This window comes from Vicugna pacos, chromosome 19, assembly GCF_048564905.1.
Source record: "Vicugna pacos chromosome 19, VicPac4, whole genome shotgun sequence".
NCBI lineage: Eukaryota > Metazoa > Chordata > Mammalia > Artiodactyla > Camelidae > Vicugna > Vicugna pacos.
The window spans coordinates 4,543,932-4,567,519 of NC_133005.1; the positions used below are offsets into that span (position 1 = coordinate 4,543,932).

The window sequence follows — 23,588 nt, forward strand, 5'->3', positions numbered from 1 at the left end:
TGGCACAAAATGACGTGCTCGAAAGATGCTGAAATTTAAAATTTATTTTTACTGTATTTATTTGGAGGGGCTGCTGTAGATGGGGAACTGAAGCCCCCGAGTTCCCTCTTTACCAGATCAGAATCCTGGGGGAGGTCTCCCCGCAACCTCCCATTTCCGCCCACCGAGATTTCAACAAACCCCGGGAATGATGCACAGAGTCCAGAGGAACTGAGCCATTTTCTGGTTTGCCTGTTGGAGACAAATCCACTTGGGGCGGGGGGTGGAGGGTGGGCAACTCGGCGGGGGCTCCAGCTCTCGGGAGGGAGGGATGCCCTGCGAAGCGGACGTGGGGTTTACCTCAAAGAGTTCGCCCCGAGGTGCCGGTGCTGGGGAATGGGGCAGGGGGTTGAGTGAAAAACGTTCTTCCCTTTTTAAAAAGGGGAGGGGGGAGAAGCAGACGTTAAATTCTTTTGCAAACATTCATGCCTAAGGAAGGGCTGGAACAGGCAGCCCCGGCCGCCGGAACCGGTCGGACAGGTAGCGAGCTTGTTGACACCGTTATGTTGCAGGGCGCATGCTCACTCCCAAGTTTCCTGGTGCCTTTTCTATTCCACCTTATGAAACTTTTTCCTCGGCGTGGTCTCACCCGCGATTTAAGGCATAGGTGTAGCGGAGCCGGGAGGCTGGGAGTCGCCGGGCGTGCGGGGGAGAGGCCGGGCCGCGCCGCGGCGGGGGGCGGAGGGAGAGGGCAGGCCCGGCGGGAAGGTGGGCTCCGGCCGCCAGGACCCGGGGACCGAGCCACCGCCGCCGCCCCTAGCGGGGAGAAGCCGGGACGAGGGGGCCGCAGTCCGGGGAGGGGGCTCCACGATGCCCAAAGTCTTCCTGGTGAAGAGAAGGAGCCCGGGGGTCTCGGTCCGCAGCTGGGATGAGCTCCCGGACGAGGAAAGGGCAGACACCTACATCCCAGGTGAGCGCCGCGCGGGGGACGGGCCTGGGCGCCGGGTTCCCGGGGTGGGGGCAGGGGTGACTCCGTCCCTCTGCTCTGTGGCCGGGGCTGGACTCCCCCACACCATGCCCCTCTTTCAGGGGGAGGAGAAGGTCACTGAGGCGCGGGAGGATCAAGAGAGGCTCGGAACCCCGGACGCCCTGCTCCCCCTTCTCCCTAGTGGGCGCCTCTAATTGCCCGGCGGCGGGACCGTTGGCTGCAACGCGGACGGCGGTGGCCCAGGAAGGGGGTTGGAGGCGGGTAGGGGCAACCCCCAGTCCCACGTCCTCATGGGCTTGTACAGGGATCCGTCAACCTTTCTCGGGCCAGGGCAGCCCCCCCAATCCCAGGGAGAGGAAATTCGGCACACGGGGTCCCCAGTGCCGCATGGCCCTCCGTTCCTCGGGGGCGAGGGAACTGGGACCGAGGAGCGGCCCCAGAACCCCAAGCTCGCTCGGGAGGCCGAGTCGGGGGCTGGTCGCGCACCCCCCGCGGCGTTGCCCACTTTGGCGACGTGCCCAGGTCCGGGGCGGGGCGGGGCGGCGACGGCACCGCCCGCAGGTCAAACTGCCGCGGGCGCCTGGGCCTGACGCCGCGTGTCTGTGTGTCGGGGCGCGGCCCTCCCTCCGCAGTGGGCCTGGGCCGTCTGCTCCACGACCCCCCCGAGGACTGCCGCAGCGACGGCGGCAGCAGCAGCGGCGGCGGCAGCAACAGCGCGGGGGAGCCGGGAGGCGCCGAGAGCAGCTCGTCACCGCGCGCCCTCGAGCGCGAAACCCCCGAGTCCGGCGACGGCGAGGGCCCCGGTGGACATCTGGCGGAGAAGCAGCGCCCAGTCGCCAGGTCGAAAATCAAGGTACAGTGTCGACTCTGCCCCCGCCGCCACCTGCACCACGCCCTGGCGTCGGGCTCCCGCGGCCGGCGCCCCTCCCTGCCGCGCCCGCCCGCGCACCCCGGCACCGGTGCACGCAGCGCGCCCGCAGCGCCGCTCCTGCACCTGCCCCTGGGCGGCAGCCAGGGCGCCTCGGTGCGTCGTCCCGCCTGCCGAGTAGACGGCTGCCCGCGCGCTGCGCCCCGGAGACCGGCTCCCGGAGCGGCCCGAGTCTGCCCGCGTGGCCTCTGGAACTGCCTAAAAGGCGCAGGCCCAGCTTCCTCCCCGCAGCAGCCCATTCTGTGAGCGAGGCCTGAGGAACAACCAGGCCATCGGAGCTCCCGGGGTGGGAAAGGAGGGACCCCAGGCTCCGAGATCCCCACTCTGGGGCGCCGTTCTGAGCGCTTGGTGAATTCTGAGTTTCACCCCCTTCTTCGCGTTCTGGAGACAGTGGCGGCAGCTTGGCACACAGTGGGTCTCTCACAATAACAGACTGTTCCCAGAACCAATTATACAGTGCCCGTTAGACACGAGGTCTGTGCTGGGCACTTTAAACTTGTGTTGGTCAAAGCTTCTCGAATTGACGGATAAACGGATTCAACTGCAAATTGCCCCGTTGCCCCTCCCCCCGTGGTTTGGAGTGTTTGTTTTCCTCTGTTACCGCTCTCGGGCTCCCACCCCTACCTGGCCTCCTAGAATTGTAGGCCGCGTCTTATCTTATCGGGACGCCCATCTGTGCTTTCCTAGGTGGAACTTCCATGATTGCCTGCTCAAAGGTATCCGCTACCTGTAAGATTAAACAGTCCCATTCCACTGACTCACAGCAAGCTGGAGCCAGGGAGTGGCGTTTTAGGAATCACATGATCCCAGCTTCTAGCCAGGTGGGCCTTAGTGTGAGCCTTTGCGGGCTCCAGGCCTTGGTGTAGGTGTTGATTCTTGGGCGCTCTAGGGCGATCCTGCAGCCCCGCTGCCCAAGCAGGGGGTGTGTGGGAAGGAGAAACCCTAGGATTTGCTGTGGATTGAGAAAACCTCCGTTACTTTTCCTGGGAGAGGTCATCCCTCCCCTATGCATATTTCTGGCTCTGGGGTGGGCTGGGGTGCATTTGGTTATGAATTGAGGCTAGAGGCTTGAGCAGGAATCCTTAGGTAAGACCTCTTTAAAGGGTGCTCCAACTGGGTGTGGGCATCCAGCCTATTGTTAAGTGTGCTGCTGAGGTTCAAAGTCAGCTGGCTGGAGGCTTTTCTGGGCCAGATGGGGTTAAGTGGGAGGGACAGTTCGCCTGAGGCTGGTAGCTCTGCCCTCCGGGAAATTCTACACATTGTCCCACTTGCATATTTATCGCCAGGCTGGAAGGGCAGTTGCTACCTTGTTTAGCGATCATCTATAGCTAGTTTACCCTTCTGTCCCCCAATTGCCCGTATTACCCTGAAGAGAAAGTGGCAAAGGAAAAATATCCAGTCCCTTAACCACCGTTTTAGGACATCTCTTTGCTGCCCCAAGGCAAAGAGCAGCATTGGATCCTTGGATTAAGGGAGTGAGTAAACCAGTCTTATTTCCATGATCCTTGTCTTTGTGCTGCCCCTAGGGGTGGGGGACGAGGTACAGACTTTGCTCAACTGTTAACAAAGTTTCCAGAGAAGTTTTTGTTTGTTTACTGAGAACTAAATTCAGGCTCCTTCTCCCTCTGCTTCCACCTGCAAATAGGCCACATCTTGGTGTTAAGATGCTCCAAGCCTGCAACAATTCTCAGCTGTGGTATTGCCATGTTCAAATGACTGGTCAAATTGCCTGTGACTTAGCACGATGTGTAACTTTAGAATTCTATGCAAAGCACGCTGAACTGTCTAAGAAATTAGTTCCCTAACCCTAAGAGGGAGAAAGCCACTCAGGCATGACGCATTGTTTTAATGACTTGAAAACACTCACTAGGCAGTTGGTTCTTAGGGCCAGAGGAAGGACAGATTTGAGCCAGGGACCTGCAAAGAGAGGCGGTATCCCGTCCCCCACTATGTAGGTGCCTGCTGTGTACGAGGCAGCCCAGCCCCAAGATAAAGATGCCACTACCCAGGATCATGTAACTGTAGCTGTTAAGCCTCTGAGCTCTGGCTTCATCACTTCTTAGCTGTGTCTGACCTTGGGCAAGTTGCTACTCCCTCGGCCTTGATTTCCTTGTCTGTGAAATGGGAACAGTGATGATACCTCACAGAGTTCTGAGGATAAATGAGCTAAGTGTGAAACACGGTACCTAATAACTCTAGCTAGAATTATTTGGGTTGGTGGGGAGACACAAATACCGTATTAATTATTAACTCAATTACAGGAAAGTGAACACTAAGCCAGAACCACAAGCAAAGATGTGATAAATTCTGAGCAGAGGAAGGATTTCTTGGTGTGGATTTGAGGGCTGTTGGAGAATGGGAGAGACAGGTTCTAGGGTGGTGTGGGAGGAACCCCAAGCTTGAGTAAGGATAGGACTCAGCTGTGGTGGCCAGAGGGAGGATGGGTAGCATGTCTGGGGTCTGGGGAGTCCAGGGGAGGGGTGAGGAGCTAGAAATGTAGCCAGGACAGGCTGAGGTGGTAAAGGGGCTACGCCTGGACGTGTGGATACTTCTGTGGGAGCGAAGGAGGGGCTCTGGAAGGTTTCTGAGAAGAAAAATCTCTTCTGGGTCTATCTTACCAGCTGCCGTTGGGGATATATTATCTGTTCTGAGCCTTAGTTCACTGATCTGTAAGATGGAGAAATAACAGAATTGGCTTCTCAGAAATACTGGGTAGATTAAATGATATAATGGGTGTAAATTGTTGAGCAATTTTGTGCATGTACAAACTGCCCAGTAGGGAGTTAGCTGATAGTGATGAACAGCAAATTTTGTTAACGTCCAGTATTTTGTTGCCTACGGTAGGGACAAGGGGTTTGCCCTGGATGTGAGTATTTTTAAAAACTCCATCCATTTGATATTCAGAAGGGAACATAAGCCCCATCCCTAACTCCTTGCCTTTTGTCTTCTATCTCCCAAGACAGAACTGGATGCCTCAATTCCCCCACCAATATTGTAACTCATTGGCTATCTCCTTGGCTGACCAGACTCCTTGATTCGAGACCCATCAAAGTCAGGGAACATTCCTACAGGGCTTGTATTTCCAGCACCCAGTGCAGTAATGCCTGACTCATAGGAGGACTTAAGTCAACACAGAGGAGAAACACAGGCAAGAAAGGAGTCAACAGTCCCTAGACGTAAGTGACAGCATTTAGGGAAAAACAGGAAGCAAGGAAAAAAAGGGAAAATGCTTGGAATGAATGCCTGAGAAAGCTTAAATTAATTTAAAGGGAGAAAAAAGGAGGAATAGGAGAACAATATCAGTGTTAACTCCACCAGCTTTTAGTTGGAATATAGGCGAAATGGGTTTTTGTTGCTGGAAGGGACAGCGTGGATTTCATTGCAGAGACGGAATCCAATGCCTCTAGCTTAAGCAGAGAATGGTTAATTATAGGGTACTAAGTGGACTACGGAAAGACCAGGCTAAGCTCCCAGGAATGACTCCCAGAGCCAACACTGCAGAACTGGGCCATCTAGGGAGCTGCTGCCTCAATGGCTGCTGTTCGTGCATCACAATGCTTCTGCTAGTGCAGAGTGTGAAACAGTTGCCATGGAGCTGCCTCTGCTCAATTAACTCAGGCACAAATTCAAATCTCCTGACAGTGGCATGTAACTGGTGGGGCCCAAGTCACATCTAAAACCCACAGCTGCAAGGGATTCTGGAAAATGTGTCTAGCTTTCTAGCTTATGCCGTACAGCAAGGCCCACCAGAGGAGCAGGAATAGAGGCTGAGCGTGTCCACCCATAGGATCTACTACAGGGACCCTTAAAGTTTCTGTGGTCCAGTCACCTCGTATTTAACGGGAGGAAGATAAAGCCAGAGAGGTTTTGTTGAGTTCCTCACGGTTGTTAGTGCCAAAGCCCAGCCGAGGCTCCTTATTCTGTTCGCGTTGCTGGAAGGCATCCTTGACACTTCAGCCATTCGCAGTAACAATCTGACATGAGGGAACCCAAAGCTATTTCTCACCACGATATGAGGCAAACAGTAGGGCTCATCCCCTCCGTCTCCCCCACATCATGCCCAGACCCGTGGGCCTGTCCCGGGGAAGTGTAGCCACACATTTCGCAGATAACCGGCCCCATCAAAATCCCAGTGTGGGCGCCTACGAGTCATGCGGCCACAGGCTGGCTGGTTACAGATCTTTGAGCCTCCGTTTCTTCTGGACTATAGGGATGTATTCTCTCCAGCCTCTCTGCATTTGAGAAGGTTCTGCATTCTGCCATGTAGTGGAGTTGTGAAGCTTAAGGAAATGGTTCCATGGGAGCAGGAGGGGAATTTTTATCCCAAAGAATCAGAGAAATATGCTTAGCATGTTTTGAGTGTTCGAGCATAAGCAAATGTGTCAATGGAGATCTTGTCCAAATGGCTGCCAGAAGGTAGCCTGGACTCACAGTCACCTCCATTAATAATAGGACCATTAATTTGAAGACTCTTCTGGTAGAAGCATCCACAGAAAATAAAGGATTTTTTTTTTAATTGAAGTGTAGTTGGTTTACAATGTTAATTTCAGGTATAAGGATTTTTTTTTTTCCTTTCCAAGTTGGCAGGTGAATGACCTTAGTCAGCTTTGAAGTTGGTCAGAGGGCTGGTTGAAGTCCCTACCTCCCCGGACGCTCCTGAAGTCTTCAGCAGCTCTGATACAATGATGGGTTTGTTTCTGCCGCAGAGGCCTGTGTTTTAGAAGAACTAGAGGAGAACTTTGTGTGTTTTTTCAAATGAAAGGCGAGATCCTGTAGAAAGCAGGACAGCCAACAAGAAAGCGCCAACCTACCGGGTTGGGGACTTACTCAGTCTCTCTTCATCTTCCTTGCCCGGAGTTTGGCTCCAGTTAATTAATTAATCTCCACTTCGGTAATAAACCTCTTGGACAGTGTTAATTTTGGATTGAGAGAGAGAGACTATTACGCTTTTCCAAGAGGTAACATGGTGTCTGGAGCGGTAATTGAACCTGTAATTGAACACATGAATAGTTCCCATATCAAAACGTGAACATTTTCCCCAAATGGGTAGCTTCCGGTTTTGTTGCCAAGGGAGATAAGAGAGAATGTTGGTTTCCAGCGCTTTTCGGATTGCAGTTCCAGATGAAGGACTGGGGGCTGGTGACCCACGTTGGAGGTTAGTTCCCTTCGTCCATCAGCGAGAGAAAACCTCAAAAGACAAATGGAGGAACAAGGGGTTTTGACCAATTACCTTTCTCTGGTAATTAGGTTTATTTATTTATTTTATTTATTTATTTTTAATGGAGGTACTGAGGCTTGAACCCAGGACCTTGTGCATGCTAAGCACGTGCTCTATCACTTGAGCTACACCCTCCCCCTATTTGTTTATTTTTAACGGAGGTGCTGGGGATTGAACCCAGGGCCTCATGCATGCTAGGCATGGACTCTACCGCTGAGCGCTGCCCACCCCTTCTTGACCAGTTACCTTTTATTTAGGGGTCACAGGGTTTTGGGAGCTTGTCAAACTTTAAGAGTTAGCTAGGATTTATCGAGCAAGCAGTCCTTTTAAAGTAGCTTTCCTTAATTCCCTAACAATCCAAGAGGCAAGTATCATTATTGTCCACATTTTATGTGACGAAATGAAAGCTTAGGTTCAGTAACTCGCCTTTGCCCCAGACTGCGCGTGGTGGAGCAGGATTTGAATTCAGCGAAAGAACTCCTCTAACTCCATTTGATTATTTTCGCACGTGGGGAAGTGTGGGCCAGGGATTCTAAATAACATCGCGCAGCAGCCAGGTCTAGATTTTTATTTGATCCCCAGCATTTCTTGTCTCTCCATTTGCTCATTTTGTAACCGAGATGACTATAAGCTGTAACAAGTTTTGGTCTACCCCTTGAAGAGTAGAGTGACGAGGTATGTTGGTTCGCCCTATTTTGAACTTTTCGGGGGTAGAGTGGTAGGTGTGCACCCAAGTAAACGTAACAAAGATGGCCCCAGTGAGCAGACAGCTGGGCCGAGGAGGGATGGCTGGTCCTCCAGCCCACAGGGCATCATTTCAAGAATCACAGGTGCCTTCTGGACCACGGAGCCCATCCTGGGAGAGACAGCTCAGAAATGTGGCCGACCTGGTGCTGATGATACATCGATCACCGTTCTCGTTGTCTATTGCTGTCACAAATAACCCCCCATTTAGCATCTTACAGTAATTTATTATAATATCTTCCAGTTCTGTGGAATGATTGGGTTCAGCTAGGTGGGTCTTGCCTGGGGTTTCTTTTGAGGGTGCAGTCAGGTGACAGCTGGGGTTAGACACCCAAGGGGGCTCACTCATGTGGCTGGCAGTTAGTTGGTCCTCTGTCCATGTTCTGGCTGCTTTCATTATCTGATTCTACCATCTTTTTAAATGTTTTTTTTTTTAACAAGTCCCTGTTGATGGGCATACAGGTAGTTTCCGCCTTTGCTATTACAGAACAAATTTCAAGGCACAAGTGAAATACACTCTGTGGGATAAACTTCATGTTGAGGAATTTTTCCTCCAAATACTTTTCTGAGGAGTTAGAGACTGTCTCAGGAATTCTGAGGAATTTCTCCTTTCTGAGGAAGGAATTATTCCTTTCTTTCTGAGGAGTGAACTAGTCTGACAGAGGATGGCTTCACCGTCCACGATCCTTTGTCATTTAATTAACCCTATATCTTCTTTCAAAAAGCCTCTCTTCAGAGGCTCTGAATATAATTCATACATGTCTGGGGGCTGGATTGGTCCAAGATGCATATTTAGGTGGCAAGCCACACTTCATGGGCTGGAAGGATGCACCTTATGGGAATTCCCTAAAGGAGCACTTTGTGGTAACTCAGTTTTCCATGCTGTGAAATGGGGATGTATATCATGGAGAAATGGGAACACTGCCTTTGCTTAGGCATTTTGGAGAACTTCCGTTTTTACTCTGAGAAAGCCAGAGGAACGTTTCCAGAATGAAACCTGAGGAAATGTTCGTGTGTAATGGAAGCGTCTAGAATGAGTTGGAATAAAGTATTGAACTGTGGGAGGGCCAGTGCCTCACATCTGAAGTGCGGTCCATGGACTGAACGGTGGCCTCTCCTGGGAGCTGGTTACAAATGCTGCATCCAAACCCCACCAGACATCCTGAATGAGAACCCCCGTTTTAACAAGAACCCCAGAGGATTCATGTGCACAGTGGGATCTGAGGGGCACTGGTCTCAGGGGTACAGGGATTAGTTTGGGCAGGGGCTGCAGCGGCTGGAGAAGCTGCATCAGGGAGGGGACAGTTGAGCTGGGTCTCAGTGGAAGGCAGTACTCACGGTGGGTTGAAGGAGGAGGGTGTCTGAGACTAGAAAGGAGGTAAGTCAGGAAAGGGCCAGCTCTTCTTGCTAAAAAGATGCTTGTCGGAAAGTAAATTTTCTAGGTCCTTTTATGAATAGAATTTTGGCAGAACAATTGGATCCATCTTCCAAAGGATCTGATAACTAGGACCAGGTAACTAGGAAACCTTTGATGAATACATCTGACCTGGTGTTTTTCATCACACAGTTGGAGATTCTGTTTTCTTCCTTTGAGGCAGCAAACACGGTGGAGAGAATGGCCCAGGCAGTCCAGAACTGAGATTTGGTGATAGTTTTTCTGATAATGAGGCTGTGGGATCCTGACCCACTCACTTCTCAAGATGACTGTTCAATTTGTTCATGATTGTGGGTCGGGAGCTGGGGCACGGCTGGTCGAGAGGGTTGTACTCTGGGCCGAGTCTGTTCACTCTGGTGGCTGCCCTGGGTGGGCCAGAAAGCCAGTGAGTCCCCTCATACGTGGCACCTCAATGCTCCTCCACGCGGCTGCGTGGGCTTCCTCACAGCATGGGGGTCTTGGGCTCCTTCGCGGCAGCTGGCTTCCAGGAGGGAGGATGTAGAAGCTGGAAGGTCTCTCAAGACCTGAAACTGACACAAGCCTGCCCAGATGCGACAGGAGAGGAAACAGTGTCCATCTCTAAAGGATGCAGGCACCGGGGGAAGGAATTGATTGTGGCTGTCTTTGGAGACTCCAGGATGTTATTGGGACCTAGACTCCTCTTATCCTTCTGTTTCTCCATCCTCAGCACTGGCTTCCGCCTTAAGGTCCAAGGTGGCTGTTGGAGCTCCAGCTACAGGAAGGAGTCAGGGAGGGAGGGGGCACCCTCCTTCCCCTCAGAGTACATTTCATCAGCCAGGTGGTCTCACCGCGGGGACCTGCTGTGAGGCTGGGGAAAGCCGGGGTTTAGCTGGGTGGGTGTCCCCAGCTAGAAGTCAGAGGTTTGTTCCAAGAACAAAGGGGAGAATGGAGGTGGGGAGGAGTTGCCCTGGTTCCAGCTTTTTGACAGCCAAATTCTGCTTGGAAGTTTGAGGAAGGCAGAAGCCCAGCCAGGCCAAGCCTGGAGCCCAGGGAGGCGGGCTGTCCTCACGCCTCTCTCTGTCCAGTTCACCACAGGCACGTGCGGGGACGCGGCGCTTCACAGCTGTGACCTGTGCGGCAAGGCCTTCCGCCTGCAGCGAATGCTCAACCGGCACCTCAAGTGCCACAACCAGGTGAAGAGGCACCTGTGCACCTTCTGCGGCAAGGGCTTCAACGACACCTTCGACCTCAAGAGGCACGTCCGCACACACACAGGTGAGGGAGGCGCGGGGCTGAGCATCCCTGTTCTTTGCCCCCAGAGAACCAAGTTGGGAGCCTGGAGCTGTGCTGTGTTTCTGGAAAGATCGCAGGGCGCAGCATTTGGGGCCCGGCCTCCTGGCTTTACCACCGGCCAGCAGTGTCTCTGGGGCCAGGCAAACCCTTCTGGAGGCCTGGTCTTGCCCCGTCAGAGGGGGATAGTGGTGCCAGTTCTGGCGGTGGAGACATGACTGGCCGCAAGTGGCCAGGGAGCTGTGATGCCGCCACGGGGAGCGGGGTTTCCTGGGGCAGCCCTGGGGCCGGGCTGACGGCTAGCGTGTGGTTCCTGTGGTCCCACTGGTGGTATTTTATGTTCCTCTCTTGGGAAATGAGCCTTTCTCAAAATAGCATCGCTTTCCTCCCGAGAGCTCAGAAAGAGAAGGACCCGCTGGCTTAGAGCTGCCCGAGCCTCCTACAGGGGCTGGTGGGCAAGTGCCCTCCTCCCCTGAAACCTCCTCAGTGTCTCCTTGTGAAGTGCGGGTCTGGGTCCTCACCAGCTCCAGCCCACAGGCAGGCCTGGGGGAGCCCGTCGGCTCTCTGCCGGCCCTTCTGATTGTTAGTAGCCTCCTTAGTTTTATGTAGGAAACATCTGGCCCTCAGGCTTCTCCTTGAGGTCCACCATCCACACCTTTGCCAGAGTGATCCCTTGAGGAGAATTGTAAGATGCCACTTCCCCGCTAAAAAATCTCTGGCAGGATGAAATCCAAACTCCCCATCTTGTCGGGTTTTGTGTAAAGCCCCTCACAGTCTGGGTCCCATTTTCAAACCCTATCCTAACTCTCCCACCTCATCCCATCCCATCCCATCCCATCCCAACCTCTCCCACCCCATCCCATTCCATCCCCCATCCTACCCGATCCCATCCCATCCCATCCTAACCTCTCCCACCCCATCCCATTCCATCCCCCATCCTACCCCATCCCATTCCATCCTATCCCATCCCCTCCCACCCCATCCCATTCCATCCCCCATCCTACTCCATCCCATCCCATCCCAACTTATCCATGCAATTCCATTTTATCTCATTTAAACCATCCAGTCCTAACCATTCAGTCTCATCATGGTCATCACTCACTCTCCCTGTAGCCTCATAGAATTTACTATTTATAGTTTCACTGAGCGCTCAAGCTCTTTCAGGGTTTAGTGGTTCCCCTGGCATTTAGGTGGGGATGGGAAAATGTCCACGCCTCTCTCCCAGTGGGGCTCTGAGTTCCCTCGCCCCAATCCAGGGCCCTTCTCAGATCCTCTGTATTCAGATTTCTTTCATAGCTCTTATCACACTTTTTTGTTCTTAGAATACTGGCCATAGGCTGCCTTCCTGGCCTGAGAAGGGTGTCCTCCACCTTAGAGCGTGGACTGGTGTACTAAAAAGTTTTTCTTTTTTCCTTTAAAAAAAACTTTCCTAAAGGGAAATTTTCATTTAAATATAACAAACATCCAGCAAAGCACACAAATCATAAGTACATAGTTTGAGAATGTGGGAATTTTTACAAAGTGAACTCACCCATATAAGGAGCTGGAATATTTCTTTTCCTCATTAGTCACTGCCCCCTCCCTTCTGCCCCCTCCGGTCACCATCTCCTTCCCTCTGAGAGGCTCCAGTAATGTGACTTCTAACAGCACTAATGACTGTTGCCTGGTTTTGAACGTGACAGAAATGCAACCCAGTAGAATGCTTCGGGAGTGGTGAGTGGTGGAGGGTCCTACAGATGGCGAAGGGTCCTGTGGGTGGTGGTAGGATGGGGGGACCCAAGGCTATGGTTGGACCCAACAAATGGCTGCAAAGCTGGGCTTGTAGACAACTGACCCAAGGGCTGGAGGAAGCTGGGGAACCACTCACTCAGTCATTTGTCGTGGATTGTCCTGGAGCGTTCCTCAGCTCTTCATCTCTGTCTGAGGACAGCCTTGAGGGCATGGCCCTTTGCTTCTGAAACTCCTTGCCTGGTGGGCTCTCTCATCCTGGCCTTGAAGACACAGTGAAGGGGGCTTGGGAAGCATTGCTGGCTGTTGGTACCTTCAGTTGGAGCAAACACTGCGCTGCTGGAGCTGCCTCATTTGTGACTGAGTTAATTCTCCATTAGTGGAAGTATTAGTCACTGACTGCTCTCAGGGAAGAGTTTGCAAGTTTAGTAGTTAAGAATTCCAGATCTGAGCTAGCTGAGTGTGCTCTTGTCTAAATTATTTATCTTTTTGCTTTAGTTTGTCCATCTCTAAAATGGGCATGTTTTTATTACCTATCACCTGAGTGATGGTTGTGAGGTTTCAGGGCAATAATGGCTTATAAAGTGCTTCATACATTGTAAGCACTTGGTAAATATTAACTATTTGTGGTGGTAAATGTTGAAACAGTTGGCAGAGTTTTCCTGAGAACCTGCTGTGTGACGGGCCTGAAGACAGCTCTGTGCTTGCAGAGCTCAGCCAAGGCAGGGAAAAGAACCCAAACACCTGACTGTGACCCAGGAAAACCAGCAGGCATGCCAGACAGAAGGAAAGGGGGCGATGCTAGTGGGGAGGCCTGGAAGGTGCATTTTTTCTGAGGAGGCACCAGGGATACTTCTCAGAGGAGGTGTCCTTTTGGCCAAGCCTTGAAGGATAAGCAAGATTTTCACATCTGGACGGGAGTAAGAGCATTGCAGATGAGAAGGTTTTAGTTTGGGTTGCCCCCAAAACAGAGCCTGATGCAAGGATTTGGGTGTAAGAAATTTATTAGGGAGAGGATACAAAATAAGAACGTTAAATATCTCCATTTTAAATGTTGATTCCTTATTGGAATGGTAATCTTTTGAATGTATTGGGGTAAACAAAATATACTTTTAAAATTAATTTCACCTGCTTCTTTTTAGTTATTTTAGTGAGGCTACTGGACATTTTAAAATTACAAAGTGGCTTGCATTTTAATTGCTGTTGGACAGTACTAAGATCATTGACTCTACAGATAATTATTAAAATTTTTTTTCTATTCTTTATTTTTTTGGAGGTGGGGAGGGAGGTAATTAGGTTTATTTATTTTTAGAGGAGGTACTGGGGATTGAACCCAGACCTTATGCATGCTAAGCATGCACTCTACCCCTATTTACAATTTTTAAATTATAATTGACTCTCAAAGTGACCAACAAATAGAATTATGGAAATGTCTTGAACCTATTTTCCCTGCTCTGGCTTGTTTCCTGATGGAGGTAATACTGGATCAGAATGAGGAGCCAGGGGCTTGCTGACAAATGAGTTCGTGGCAAATGGAAAAAGGGGCACCAGCTCTTGGGATGCTGTGCGGTCTGTGGAGGAATTGGCCTGGCCTCCGGGTGCGAGAGGCCTGCCCTACCAGCTCTGAGCTCTGTACAAAAGGGAGAACCAGTAAAAAAAAAAGAAAATTTGGGGTTCTCAGACCTTTTTGTAGTTCATGTGAACCACCTCACTGGCTCCAAAAGATCTTGCCAGAACTCTGTTTGGTTTTGCCTTTGGTTGAGACAAGAATATGGGGTTTTTGACAATTACAGTTAAGTGTTGTGTTAGGACCAGAAGCAAAGATGTGGACATTGTTCTCACAAATACTGTAGATAGTTGAGTGAAGGTTATGGTTGCTTCCAGTGCGGTTAGGCCATGACTAATTTAAACTGATCTGGGATCCCAGGGCCCTTCTTCTGAGAATTGTGATGACAATATTGACAAGGTGGGCCAAGACAGTGGGACGGGGGAAATCAGGATTAGCCCTCCCTCCCTCCCCCACATTCCCTCCTGTCCTCTGCAATTACTGAGAGCACAGGGCATCTGAGGAAAGACTCAAAATACAAGGAAACATCTTGGAAAAGATCCAGAGAAACCAGAGACCGAAAATGTCTTACCTTAATATCCAAGCAGATGAAAGAAAAGATAAAGACTTCTTTTTTGGATGTGACTTCACCAAGGAAAGAGTGAATCAGAGGTGTGTGTGTTTGAGATGGGGGAGGGGGGATAGTCAGATAACACCTGATTCCAGACTAGAAGAGAGAAACTGGTACAGAAGAATGTCGGTTAAGATATATCGGCAACGAATGGCTATTTTCAATTCAAATTGTCTTAGGTCGGGTTCCCTAGAAGCAGATTCTGAGATGGCGACTCATAAACCAGTTTCTTGAGGGAGGTCTCTCAGGAGAAGCCTGTGAGGGAGGGGAGCAGGGCAGGGGAGGAGAAGCACTGAGCAAGGAGGTGGCCTCAGCTGGAGTCTGGCCCCAGCCTGATGCCACCAGGGGCCCTGGAGTGTGGATGGTCCTGTCTTTGGGCGAGCTGGGGACCTCTCTGCACTTGTCAGTCAGACATTGGCTAGGAGCTGCCTTTCTCCTGGGCAGAGAGGCCAGTTACTTAGTGTCCATCCCTTGGAGAAAGGGACAGCAGGGAGTTGTCAGCTGCCAACACAGATGGCAGCTGAGGAGTGAGGCACTGGCCCAGAAAGGGGGGTCTGGACTGGGGACCACCAACATCCACTACACACTTAATAGGGAAAATTGCTGTATTTAAGTGGGGTTGACAGATCACTGAGGCCTGTTCACTGTAACGTGAAACATTACAGCCACTGACTGGTCTCAGGTCAAAATAGAGGGAGGGGAGCCATGAGCTTTCAAGAATAAATGTAGCGGGGAGGGTATGGCTCAGTGGTAGAGCACATGCTTAGCATGCACGAGGTCCTGGGTTCAATCCCCTGTACCTCCATTTAAAATAAATAAAAATAAACAAAAAAATAAACAAATCTAATTACTTCCTCCCTCTAAAAAAATAAAAAATAAAAAGAAAGAAACGAATGTATATTCGGTCCCCAGCCCGTGAGAAAAACGTCATGGGCCTGTTTTTAGAGAACATTCTTTTGGATTTCTTTAAGTGTTTTCAGGTTGAACCAGCTGGCCATCCGTGGAAGGAGATGACTGGCTTTTGGTTGGGGGAGAGCCGTCGTTTAGAGTAAAATATAGCCACCAGCACTGGCGTGTGCCAGACTCAGCGTGGAGTGTCTCCACCTTCGCTGCTGGCAGGCCCCCAGCACCAGCGGCCCCCCGGGGGTGGGGGGTGGGATGCGGGGAATCTCATTTCTCTAGGTGTTGAGGGTGGTCTGGGTGTGGCTCGCTAGCATGACGGGGGTGCCAGGCTCATTGGACAAACAGCATTTATTGAAAGCATTTTATTTTTCTTGTTTATAAAGTGATGATTTATTCTGTAAAAGACTTCAGTCAGTGTAAAAGCTATAGAGCAGAAAGCACAAGCTGCAATAACCAGTTGAAAAGGGTACGCATCTGCGGGGTCCCCCACTCAGTCTCTGTGGGAAGGTGGTGGGGAGCGGTACACCTCGTGTTGGTTGTACCTTTTCCTCTCTGACTGGAATAAAGGAGTCAGTTCAAGGTGCCTGCCGTTCTTGTGGGAGCTTCAGAGTTCCCGGGAGGGAGGCTGAGGAATCCAGATCGGAGGTCAGGGAAGTGTGGGGGGGCAGTGGCCAGAGCTGCGTCTCTGCCCGCTCCCTGCCCCACCCCACGCCCTCTGGTCTTCTGTTCCCTCTGGGCCACACTGAGAAGGAGGAGAAGGCAAACAAATCCTGTCTTGACTGAAGAAGGAACAATGGTGTCTGTTTGGAGCCTAAAGGGAAAGATTGACTGGATTGGGATAAATGCAGATTGGGAGAAGTTTGGGGGGGGGAGGGGCAAGAGGGGGAAGGGAATAGCGCTCCCTCCCCCCAGGGAGTGGAGTGCCGCCTTGTGGGGCAGCCTCCTTCCCTCATCAAACTCCACCAGTAAGGAACTGGGGACTTTTTTTTTTTTTTTGGCTCCTTAGTTTCTTTCTTTATTTATTTGATTTTACTTTTTATTGAAGTGTATTTGTTTTACAATGTTAGTTTCAGGTGTACAGCAAAGCGATTCCGTTATACATATACATACATATATATTTACATATGTTTTCAGATTCTTTTCCGTTATAGCTTATCACAAGAAATTGGATGTAGTTCCCTGTGCTATACCGTAGGTCCCTGTTAAGGAACTGGGTACTTTTAACTTGAAGAGGAGACATGGTGAGGCTTGGCTGCCTCGGAACCCCAGGTGCTGTCCTAAGGCTCCACCTGGCATTGCTTCAGACCTGTGACTCCGGGCATCAGCAGCCTCCATATCACCTGGGACCCTGTTAGAAATGCAGATTCTCAGCCCCACCCCAGAAGCAGAGCGTCAGGGGTGGGACCCAGGATCTGAGTTTTAACAAGCCCTCTAGGGATTTTGTTTCTGGCTCAAATTTGAGACCCAGTGCTTCGCTTGAATCTGGAAATCAGAGGTGGGGCCCGAGACCCTGCATTTCTGAGAAGCTCCTAGGTGATGTGTTGGCCAGTGGACCACCCGTTACCGCCAGGTTGTACAGGCAGCCTTTGATGGGAGCGTGTGGCTGGAGCGGTGCTTCCTCAGTCTCTAGTTTTTAAAAGATGCAATTTGGGTGCAGCTGTACAGCAAGATGCAATGGTGCTGATAAAAAGAATGAAATCAAGCTATAGGCACAAACATGGCAAAATCTCCAGGAATATCGTTAAGCCAAAAAAGTGGAGTTTGAAAATATCTTTTGATAGTTTGCTTCCATTAAAGCCAGGATAGTGAAAGCATAATAAATTCCATTATTATATAAATAAAATATTTAAGCATTTTAGAATGTGAAGTTTAATATATCTACTTTTCAACTTTTCACTATTTTTTCAGCAACGCAAACATTCTGGTGGGAAAAAAATAGCCATTAAAAAAATAAATAAAGTGGGGAGGGTACAGCTCAGTGGTAGAGGGCATTCCTAGCAAGCACAAGGTCCTGGGTTCAAATCCCCAGTACCTCCGTTTAAAAAAAAGAAGTAAAACTGTAAAACCCTAATTACTTCCCCTCTACAAAAAAAAGTATACAGTGCTAGATGTCAGTTATATCTCAATTTAAAAAAAACTGGAAGGAAAGACAAAGAATGATTAAAAGAAGTTTTTTTTTAAAAGGGAAAAGATCTTGTTCATTATTGGCTGCTTTGGGATAGAGAGAGCTGACTTAAATACATACATGCATGCGTACATACATACATACATCTATATGGGGACATGCATTTTTCCTTTCGCCTTAAGCTCCAGTATGACTCCATGCAGCCCTGGTGGGTCCTGTCCGTATTTAAAATTTTGATAATTTGTTCATCATGGGCTTTTTTTTAGTATGTATTTTGATTTTTAAAATATTTGTTTTGATTGATGCATTTGGGTCATACTCTTAAATTTTGTGCCTGAGGCTTTGGGGAGGGCAATGGCCTTCCTGGCCTCTGGGCTCTGAGATGGTCTGACTGGTGGCTGCCCCATCTCTACTCTTGCACCCCGAGCACGGTATTCCCCCTCTCCCGGGTTTCCATGCCATGGGACGCTGTGCTTCCTTGACAGCCAGTATCCCCCCCCCCCGCCCCCTTTATAGCCTGAGATAGACCTATTTCCATTTCCTTACCTGCCATCCTCATCTCACACAGTCAGGGTTCCCGTGGTGGGCACAGGAATGACTGGGATGTAGTGAGGCTGAGCTGACTGCTCTATATGGTGCGTGTGACTTGTCCATCTGGAAGGCAGTCCCCACTCATATTAGCCTGATGCTGAAGCCAGCACAAGAGCTAGGTTGGAAATGCTTTCCTAACTGTAGCCGACACCATCAGTGTCCTGCCCCTGCCATTTCTGGGCACATCTGTTGATGTTGCAGCTGCCCACACCTGCAGCCCTGCCTGGGGGTGGTCTTGTTGGAGCCCACCCTACCTATGGGCAGACCGGAAGTGCTGGGGAGGGAGCCAGTGCCTCCTGGGGCCGCCCTCCACAGCGCTGCCGGAGCACAAGGAGCAGGTGGACAAAGAGCCCCGCTCCCGAGGGGCAGGGTGACTCGGAGGTGTGTGTGCTACAGTTTCCCACCTTGCCTGGCCCATTGGGCTCTGGTCTCCCAGCAACTGGCAACTGGCTGGATGACTCCACCCCCATTCCCCCCCATCCTTCTTACTTCTCCCCTCCCCTGAAGGTGGGGAGTCACCTCCCACTTTTCCTGCATCACCCTTCCTGGGGTCACCTCCCAATAACTCCTTTTCCAGGAAAACCCAGACTAAAATAAAAAACAAGGTTTACTTTGCCCACTGTAAGACCAAAACAGTAGGGCGTGCACGTGGGAAGACAGAGTCCTCCCCCCGAAGCCGGGTGGCGGTGTTTTGCTGTGTTTGCATCCACTTTTATTATGTTTGCTCATGTGGATGTTGGGAACCTTTGTGGACAGTTTTGTCTCCTGCCTTAATCATTTTCCTCATGCTAATCCTCGGTCCTGGTGATCTTTTCTGTCTCCCTGTTTCCCCCACCCCTCAGCCCCTGCCAACTATTTTCCTGTTGTTTCTGGGGCTTTGACTTTTCTGATTTGTAAGTGATAGCACACAGGTTTTGTCTTTGTCTGGCTTATCTCACTGAGCAAAATGGCCTTAAGATCCATCCATGTTGCAAGTGGTAGGATTTTCTTTCTCCTGGCTGAATAATCCAGTGTGTGTGTGTGTACATAGTCCACGTTAAAAAAAAAATTCAAGTGTAGTTCATTTACAATGTTGTGTTAGTTTCTGGTATACAGCATAGGGATTTAGTTCCATATATTTTTCATATTCTTTTTCATTGTAGATTATTATAAGATATTGAATGTAGTTCCCTGTTGGACCTTGTTGTTAATGTATTTTGTATATAGTAGTTTGTATCTGCTAATCCCAAACTTCGAATTTATCCCCCGTGCCCCCGCCCTGTCTCCATTTGGTATTCGTAAGTCTGTTTTCTATCTGGGAGTCTCCTTCTGTTTTGTAAATAAGTTCATTTGTATCATATTTTTAGATTCCACATATAAGTGATATATGATATTTGTCTTTGACTTACTTCACTTGGTATGATAATCTCCGGGTCCATCCATTATGTACCACATCTTTTTTTAATCCATTTAATTTTTTAATCCATTTGTTAAGAGACACTTAGCTTGGCTTGTGTGAATAATGTCTTGGCTACTGTGAATAATGCTACAGTGAACATGCGTGTGGAGATATCTCTTTGAGATCCTGTTTTCATTTCCTTTGGATAAAGACCCAGAGTGAGACTGCTGGATCACGTGTAAATTGTACCTTTAAGTTTTCGAGGACCCTCCATACTGGTTTCCACATTGGCTGCACCAGTTTACATTCCCACCAGCAGCGCACAGGGTCCCCTTTTCTCCACGTCCTCACCAGCCTTTATTATCTCATTTTTGTAATGATAGCCATTCTGACAGGCGTGAGGTGATGTCTCATATCTATGTGTTTCTGATTTGCATTTTTCTGATGATTGGTGACAGTGAGCATCTATTCATGTGTCTTTTGGCCCTTTGTCGATCTTCTTTGGACCAATGACTATTCAGATCCTCAGCCCATTTTTGAATCGGGTTGTTTGGTTTTTTGCTGTTGGGTTGTGCATGGTGATTTTTAATGGCTTCATAGGCTGGAATCTGTGGCTTGGCTGGGACCAACCGGTGCTATGCCTGCCCCTCCCCCTTGCAGGCATTCGCCCCTACAAATGTGATGTCTGCCACAAAGCCTTCACCCAGCGCTGCTCCCTGGAGTCCCACCTGAAGAAGATCCACGGGGTGCAGCAGCAGTATGCCTACAAGCAGCGCCGGGACAAGCTGTACGTCTGCGAGGACTGCGGCTACACCGGCCCCACCCAGGAGGACCTGTACCTGCACGTGAACAGTGCCCACCCGGGCAGCGCGCTCCTCAAAAAGACATCCAAAAAGCTGGCAGCCCTCTTGCAGAGCAAGCTGACATCGACACTCCAGGGGAATGCCAACCTGAGCGAGGAGGAGGAAGAGAAGTGAGGACAGTGGGGAGGGACGCCAACGCTGCCACGTTGACATGGATTTCTGGTCTTGAGGGTCCCCCACCTCACCAGCTCTTTCTAAGTGTTCTGTTAAACTCTCTGTCCTTTGGGGGGCCTCAGTGGGGGGCTCTGTTCCAATTATAACAGAGTCTAAATGTTAATGTCAATTATAACTGTGGCATCCAGCCTCCTGGAACCTGTGTCCCAGTGAACACAGTCACGTGAGTGAAAGTTTGTGAATGGCTGTCATCACTGTGTGGTTTTTTTTCTTTTTTTTTAGGATTTTTACACATGGAGGCAGGGTGTTCTTAGAGAGACACCCATAGAAGAGATTGATACGGTGCCTTGAAATAAAAGTACTTCTACTTGAAATGCTACTCAAGCAAGGAAAATGAATTATGTTATTCCAAAAGAGTTCGCAGGGGTTGTTTTGACAAATGAAACATCCTTGTGAAGTTTTCCTGATCAGGATGAAACAGGAGAGCCCCCTGTAGCTCCCTGTTGAAGGCGTATCGTGTGACCTTCAGCTTCAGGTTATTTGGGAGTTGATACTTTGTACTAGTGGTTGGGTTTGAAGAAGCAAATCTTGAGCGTTGGGTAAACAGACAGCTGCTGGAGAGACGCCACTGCTTGTGGCTGAGGGGCAGGGATGCCGGCATGGGCGTGGCAGGTGGCTCAAGGCTGCTCTCTCTGGCCAGGACAGAGATGCTCTGGCCTCCAGGGGCTGGAACCTACTGGCTGAAGGCCGTCCTCCCCTCCTTGAGTCTGGCACTGGGGATGACGTGGGGTCAAGGCTGGAGCAGAAGAAGGTTGGCGGGCGTGCACAGAGCCCCTGCAGGAGGGACGCCTGCGTCAGCATCTGCTTCGGGGCATGTGACTGCTGCGTGCCGTGACCTTTGGCCACCTGCGTCTCCCTGCCTGGGAGGTTCACAAGAAAGCCGATCTAAGGCTGAGATGGGGCAAAAGGGAGGTGGTAGGCCACAGGAGACGGGGTGTGAGGTGGTTTCCTGGGTCCCTCGTGCCTGGAAGGGCCGGGGGAAGGGCCCAGAACTCAGGGAAGCGCTGTGACCTGGGAGAGATTTACCCCGGCTCGGTGAGCTGCCTGAAGCGAGGAGGCAGTGCTGCGCTTCGTCGGCCGTCGCTGCCCCTTGTCCCCTGGGCACTGCCTGGGCCGAGTGCCGCAGGTTCCTTTCCACCCTGGAAGAGCAAGAAGATCTTGCACTGGGACTGGGCCACCTTGGTCTGAGGGAGCATTTGGTTGATGAGGCCATTTTCTTCTTTCTTCCCTTCTTCCATCCTCCCCCTCCTCCCCTCCTCCCCCCTCCCCCTTCCCCCCTTTCCCCTTCCCTCGCCCTCCTTTCCTCCCACCTTCTTTCCCTCCTTCTCCCCACTCCCCCGCCACCTCCGAGGGCCTGGCCTCATGCCAAGATCAGGCAGCTTAAGTGGTATATCCTATAACTTAACATTTCTCTGCCTTTGAAAGGAAGGAAATAGACCTTGTTAAGTGTCCACAACTTGCTGGGCACAAGACAGGCACCCCTTGAGCTGCACCACGTTACCTGGAGCAATCCTCGGAGCGCTCCGGGGGGCTCAGCATCCCTGTGCCCGAGGGGCACATGAGGCGACCGCAGAGGTCAGTGGCTGGGGCTGGCAGCTGGAGGAGGGGACCAGGAATCCTGAATCTGGTCAAAACCCCTTTTTTCCTCTCTGTCCCCACCCTCCCCTCAGAAAGGAAAGACACGGCCTCAGGTTGACCGTGGACTACACGAGGGGGAAGCGTGAGACTAGAGCAGGCCTTGAGGGGTCCTCACCCCTCCGGCTTCTCTGGAGGGCAAGGCTCAGTGCTGGAGGGTGGGGGGGTGCAGCCTGAGGGGCCGCTGTGGGTCCTGTCCTGCTGCATCTGAAGCTCTGGGTGTTTGGGCCGATGCTGCAGTGCTGCGTGGTCTCAGTGGCCACACTGGGGCATCAGCAGTGGCCAGGGTTGCCCTTGGCACACACAGCGGCACGGTGGGGTGTTGTGGGGGCTGCACGGTGCAACTTCCTGGGACGAAGCCATTGCTGAGGGCTCAACCCTGGCTCCGTGGGCAAACTGCGTTGTGTCTCAGCACTTAGTACAGAGGAGAGCGAGGCTAAAGGCGGCTGATTTGCTTTCCTCGGCTATCTGGGTAATTTAGGCAACAAAAATGAACATTCCTATAAGGGAATCTAAATAACTCTGGCTGGGGCAGCTGGCCTGTGGCCTATTTTCCACAAGGAATTGTAAACTAGCTGATGTGATGTCCTCTTTGGGGTCTGATTTCCATTAGACAAATGCTTGCAAGTGACAGAAACTTGGTTTAAAATGACTTTAATGGAAATGAGAACGTATTAGCTGTAAAGTCTAGGGTTGTGCCACCTTCAGGAGTGGCTGGATCTAGGTGCTTAAATCATGTCATCATTGTTTATCTTTCTGACTTTTATCCAGTTTCTCCCTCACGTTGCTTCTTTCTCAGGCAGGTTCAAGTGGGGCCTGGATGGCCACCCAGTGCTGTAGACATCTGTCCACAGTGCAGCAGCCAGCAGCCCAGCAGAAGGCGGGATTATCTGCTACCAAAGATGCTACGCTGAGGTTTCTTGTCTTTGATTGGTCTAATTTGGCTCTCAGCTCCCTCCCACCTCCCGCCCTGTCCCGAGGCAGTCACTGCTGGGGAAGATACAGGGCCCAGGCCTGAACCAGGTGATCCTGTCTCCTCTGAAGCAGGGCTGGAGAGAGCAGACTGGCTACACCTCTGGCCTGGGAGGGGTGGGGAGGTGCTTCCCAACAGCAAAGCAGGGCTCTGTGACCAGAGGGGAAATGAATGTCGGGCAGGTCTACCAGCGAAGAGAAGGCACCGCTGCTGTAACAAAGATTTCCAGCATGTTGTGTGGCTTAAAGAAGAGAGAGGTTAATTCTTCCTCATGTGGCAGTTCTGGGTTGGTGGGGAGTTCTCCTCCAGGCCATCATTCAGGGACTGGACTTCTTTCTTTTGTTGCTGTGTCATGCCCTGGGATGTTGTCACCCTGTGTGTGGTCAGAGCTGGATCTCTGTGGGTTTCAGCCAGTAAAAGGATTGTCTTGGTTTGGGTTCCTACAAGAGCTGATTCCGAGGCAAGACTTTAAGTTGAAGTCAGTGGCTTAGGAAGCAA

The 23,588-nt window shown here is 50.9% G+C and overlaps 1 protein-coding gene across 4 annotated transcripts; it reads left to right on the top strand.

Moving 5' to 3' along the window:
- The first annotated feature begins 388 nt into the window (after positions 1-388).
- OVOL2 (ovo like zinc finger 2) lies at positions 389-20,801 on the top strand. 4 transcript variants are annotated; one of them, XM_072943723.1, is made up of 4 exons: positions 389-949; positions 1,600-1,820; positions 10,339-10,528; positions 20,106-20,801. In XM_072943723.1, exons 1-4 carry the CDS (start codon positions 850-852, stop codon positions 20,420-20,422), a joined length of 828 nt encoding a protein of 275 aa, XP_072799824.1. In that variant the 5' UTR covers positions 389-849; the 3' UTR covers positions 20,423-20,801. The 4 variants fall into 4 exon arrangements, with proteins under 4 accessions (XP_072799824.1, XP_072799826.1, XP_072799825.1 ...); XM_072943725.1 differs by lacking the exon at positions 389-949 and adding an exon at positions 1,086-1,228; XM_072943726.1 differs by lacking the exons at positions 389-949; positions 1,600-1,820 and adding exons at positions 2,522-2,611; positions 4,855-5,071.
- The last annotated feature ends 2,787 nt before the right edge of the window (positions 20,802-23,588 follow it).

Excerpts from the sequence above, each read along its gene's own strand:
- OVOL2 (XM_072943723.1), top strand. The coding sequence starts at position 850 with ATGCCCAAAGTCTTCCTGGTGAAGAGAAGGAGCCCGGGGGTCTCGGTC. Across the intron at positions 1,821-10,338 it reads TCGCCAGGTCGAAAATCAAG|TTCACCACAGGCACGTGCGG; the intron begins GTACAGTGTCGA and ends CTCTCTGTCCAG. Across the intron at positions 10,529-20,105 it reads GCACGTCCGCACACACACAG|GCATTCGCCCCTACAAATGT; the intron begins GTGAGGGAGGCG and ends TCCCCCTTGCAG.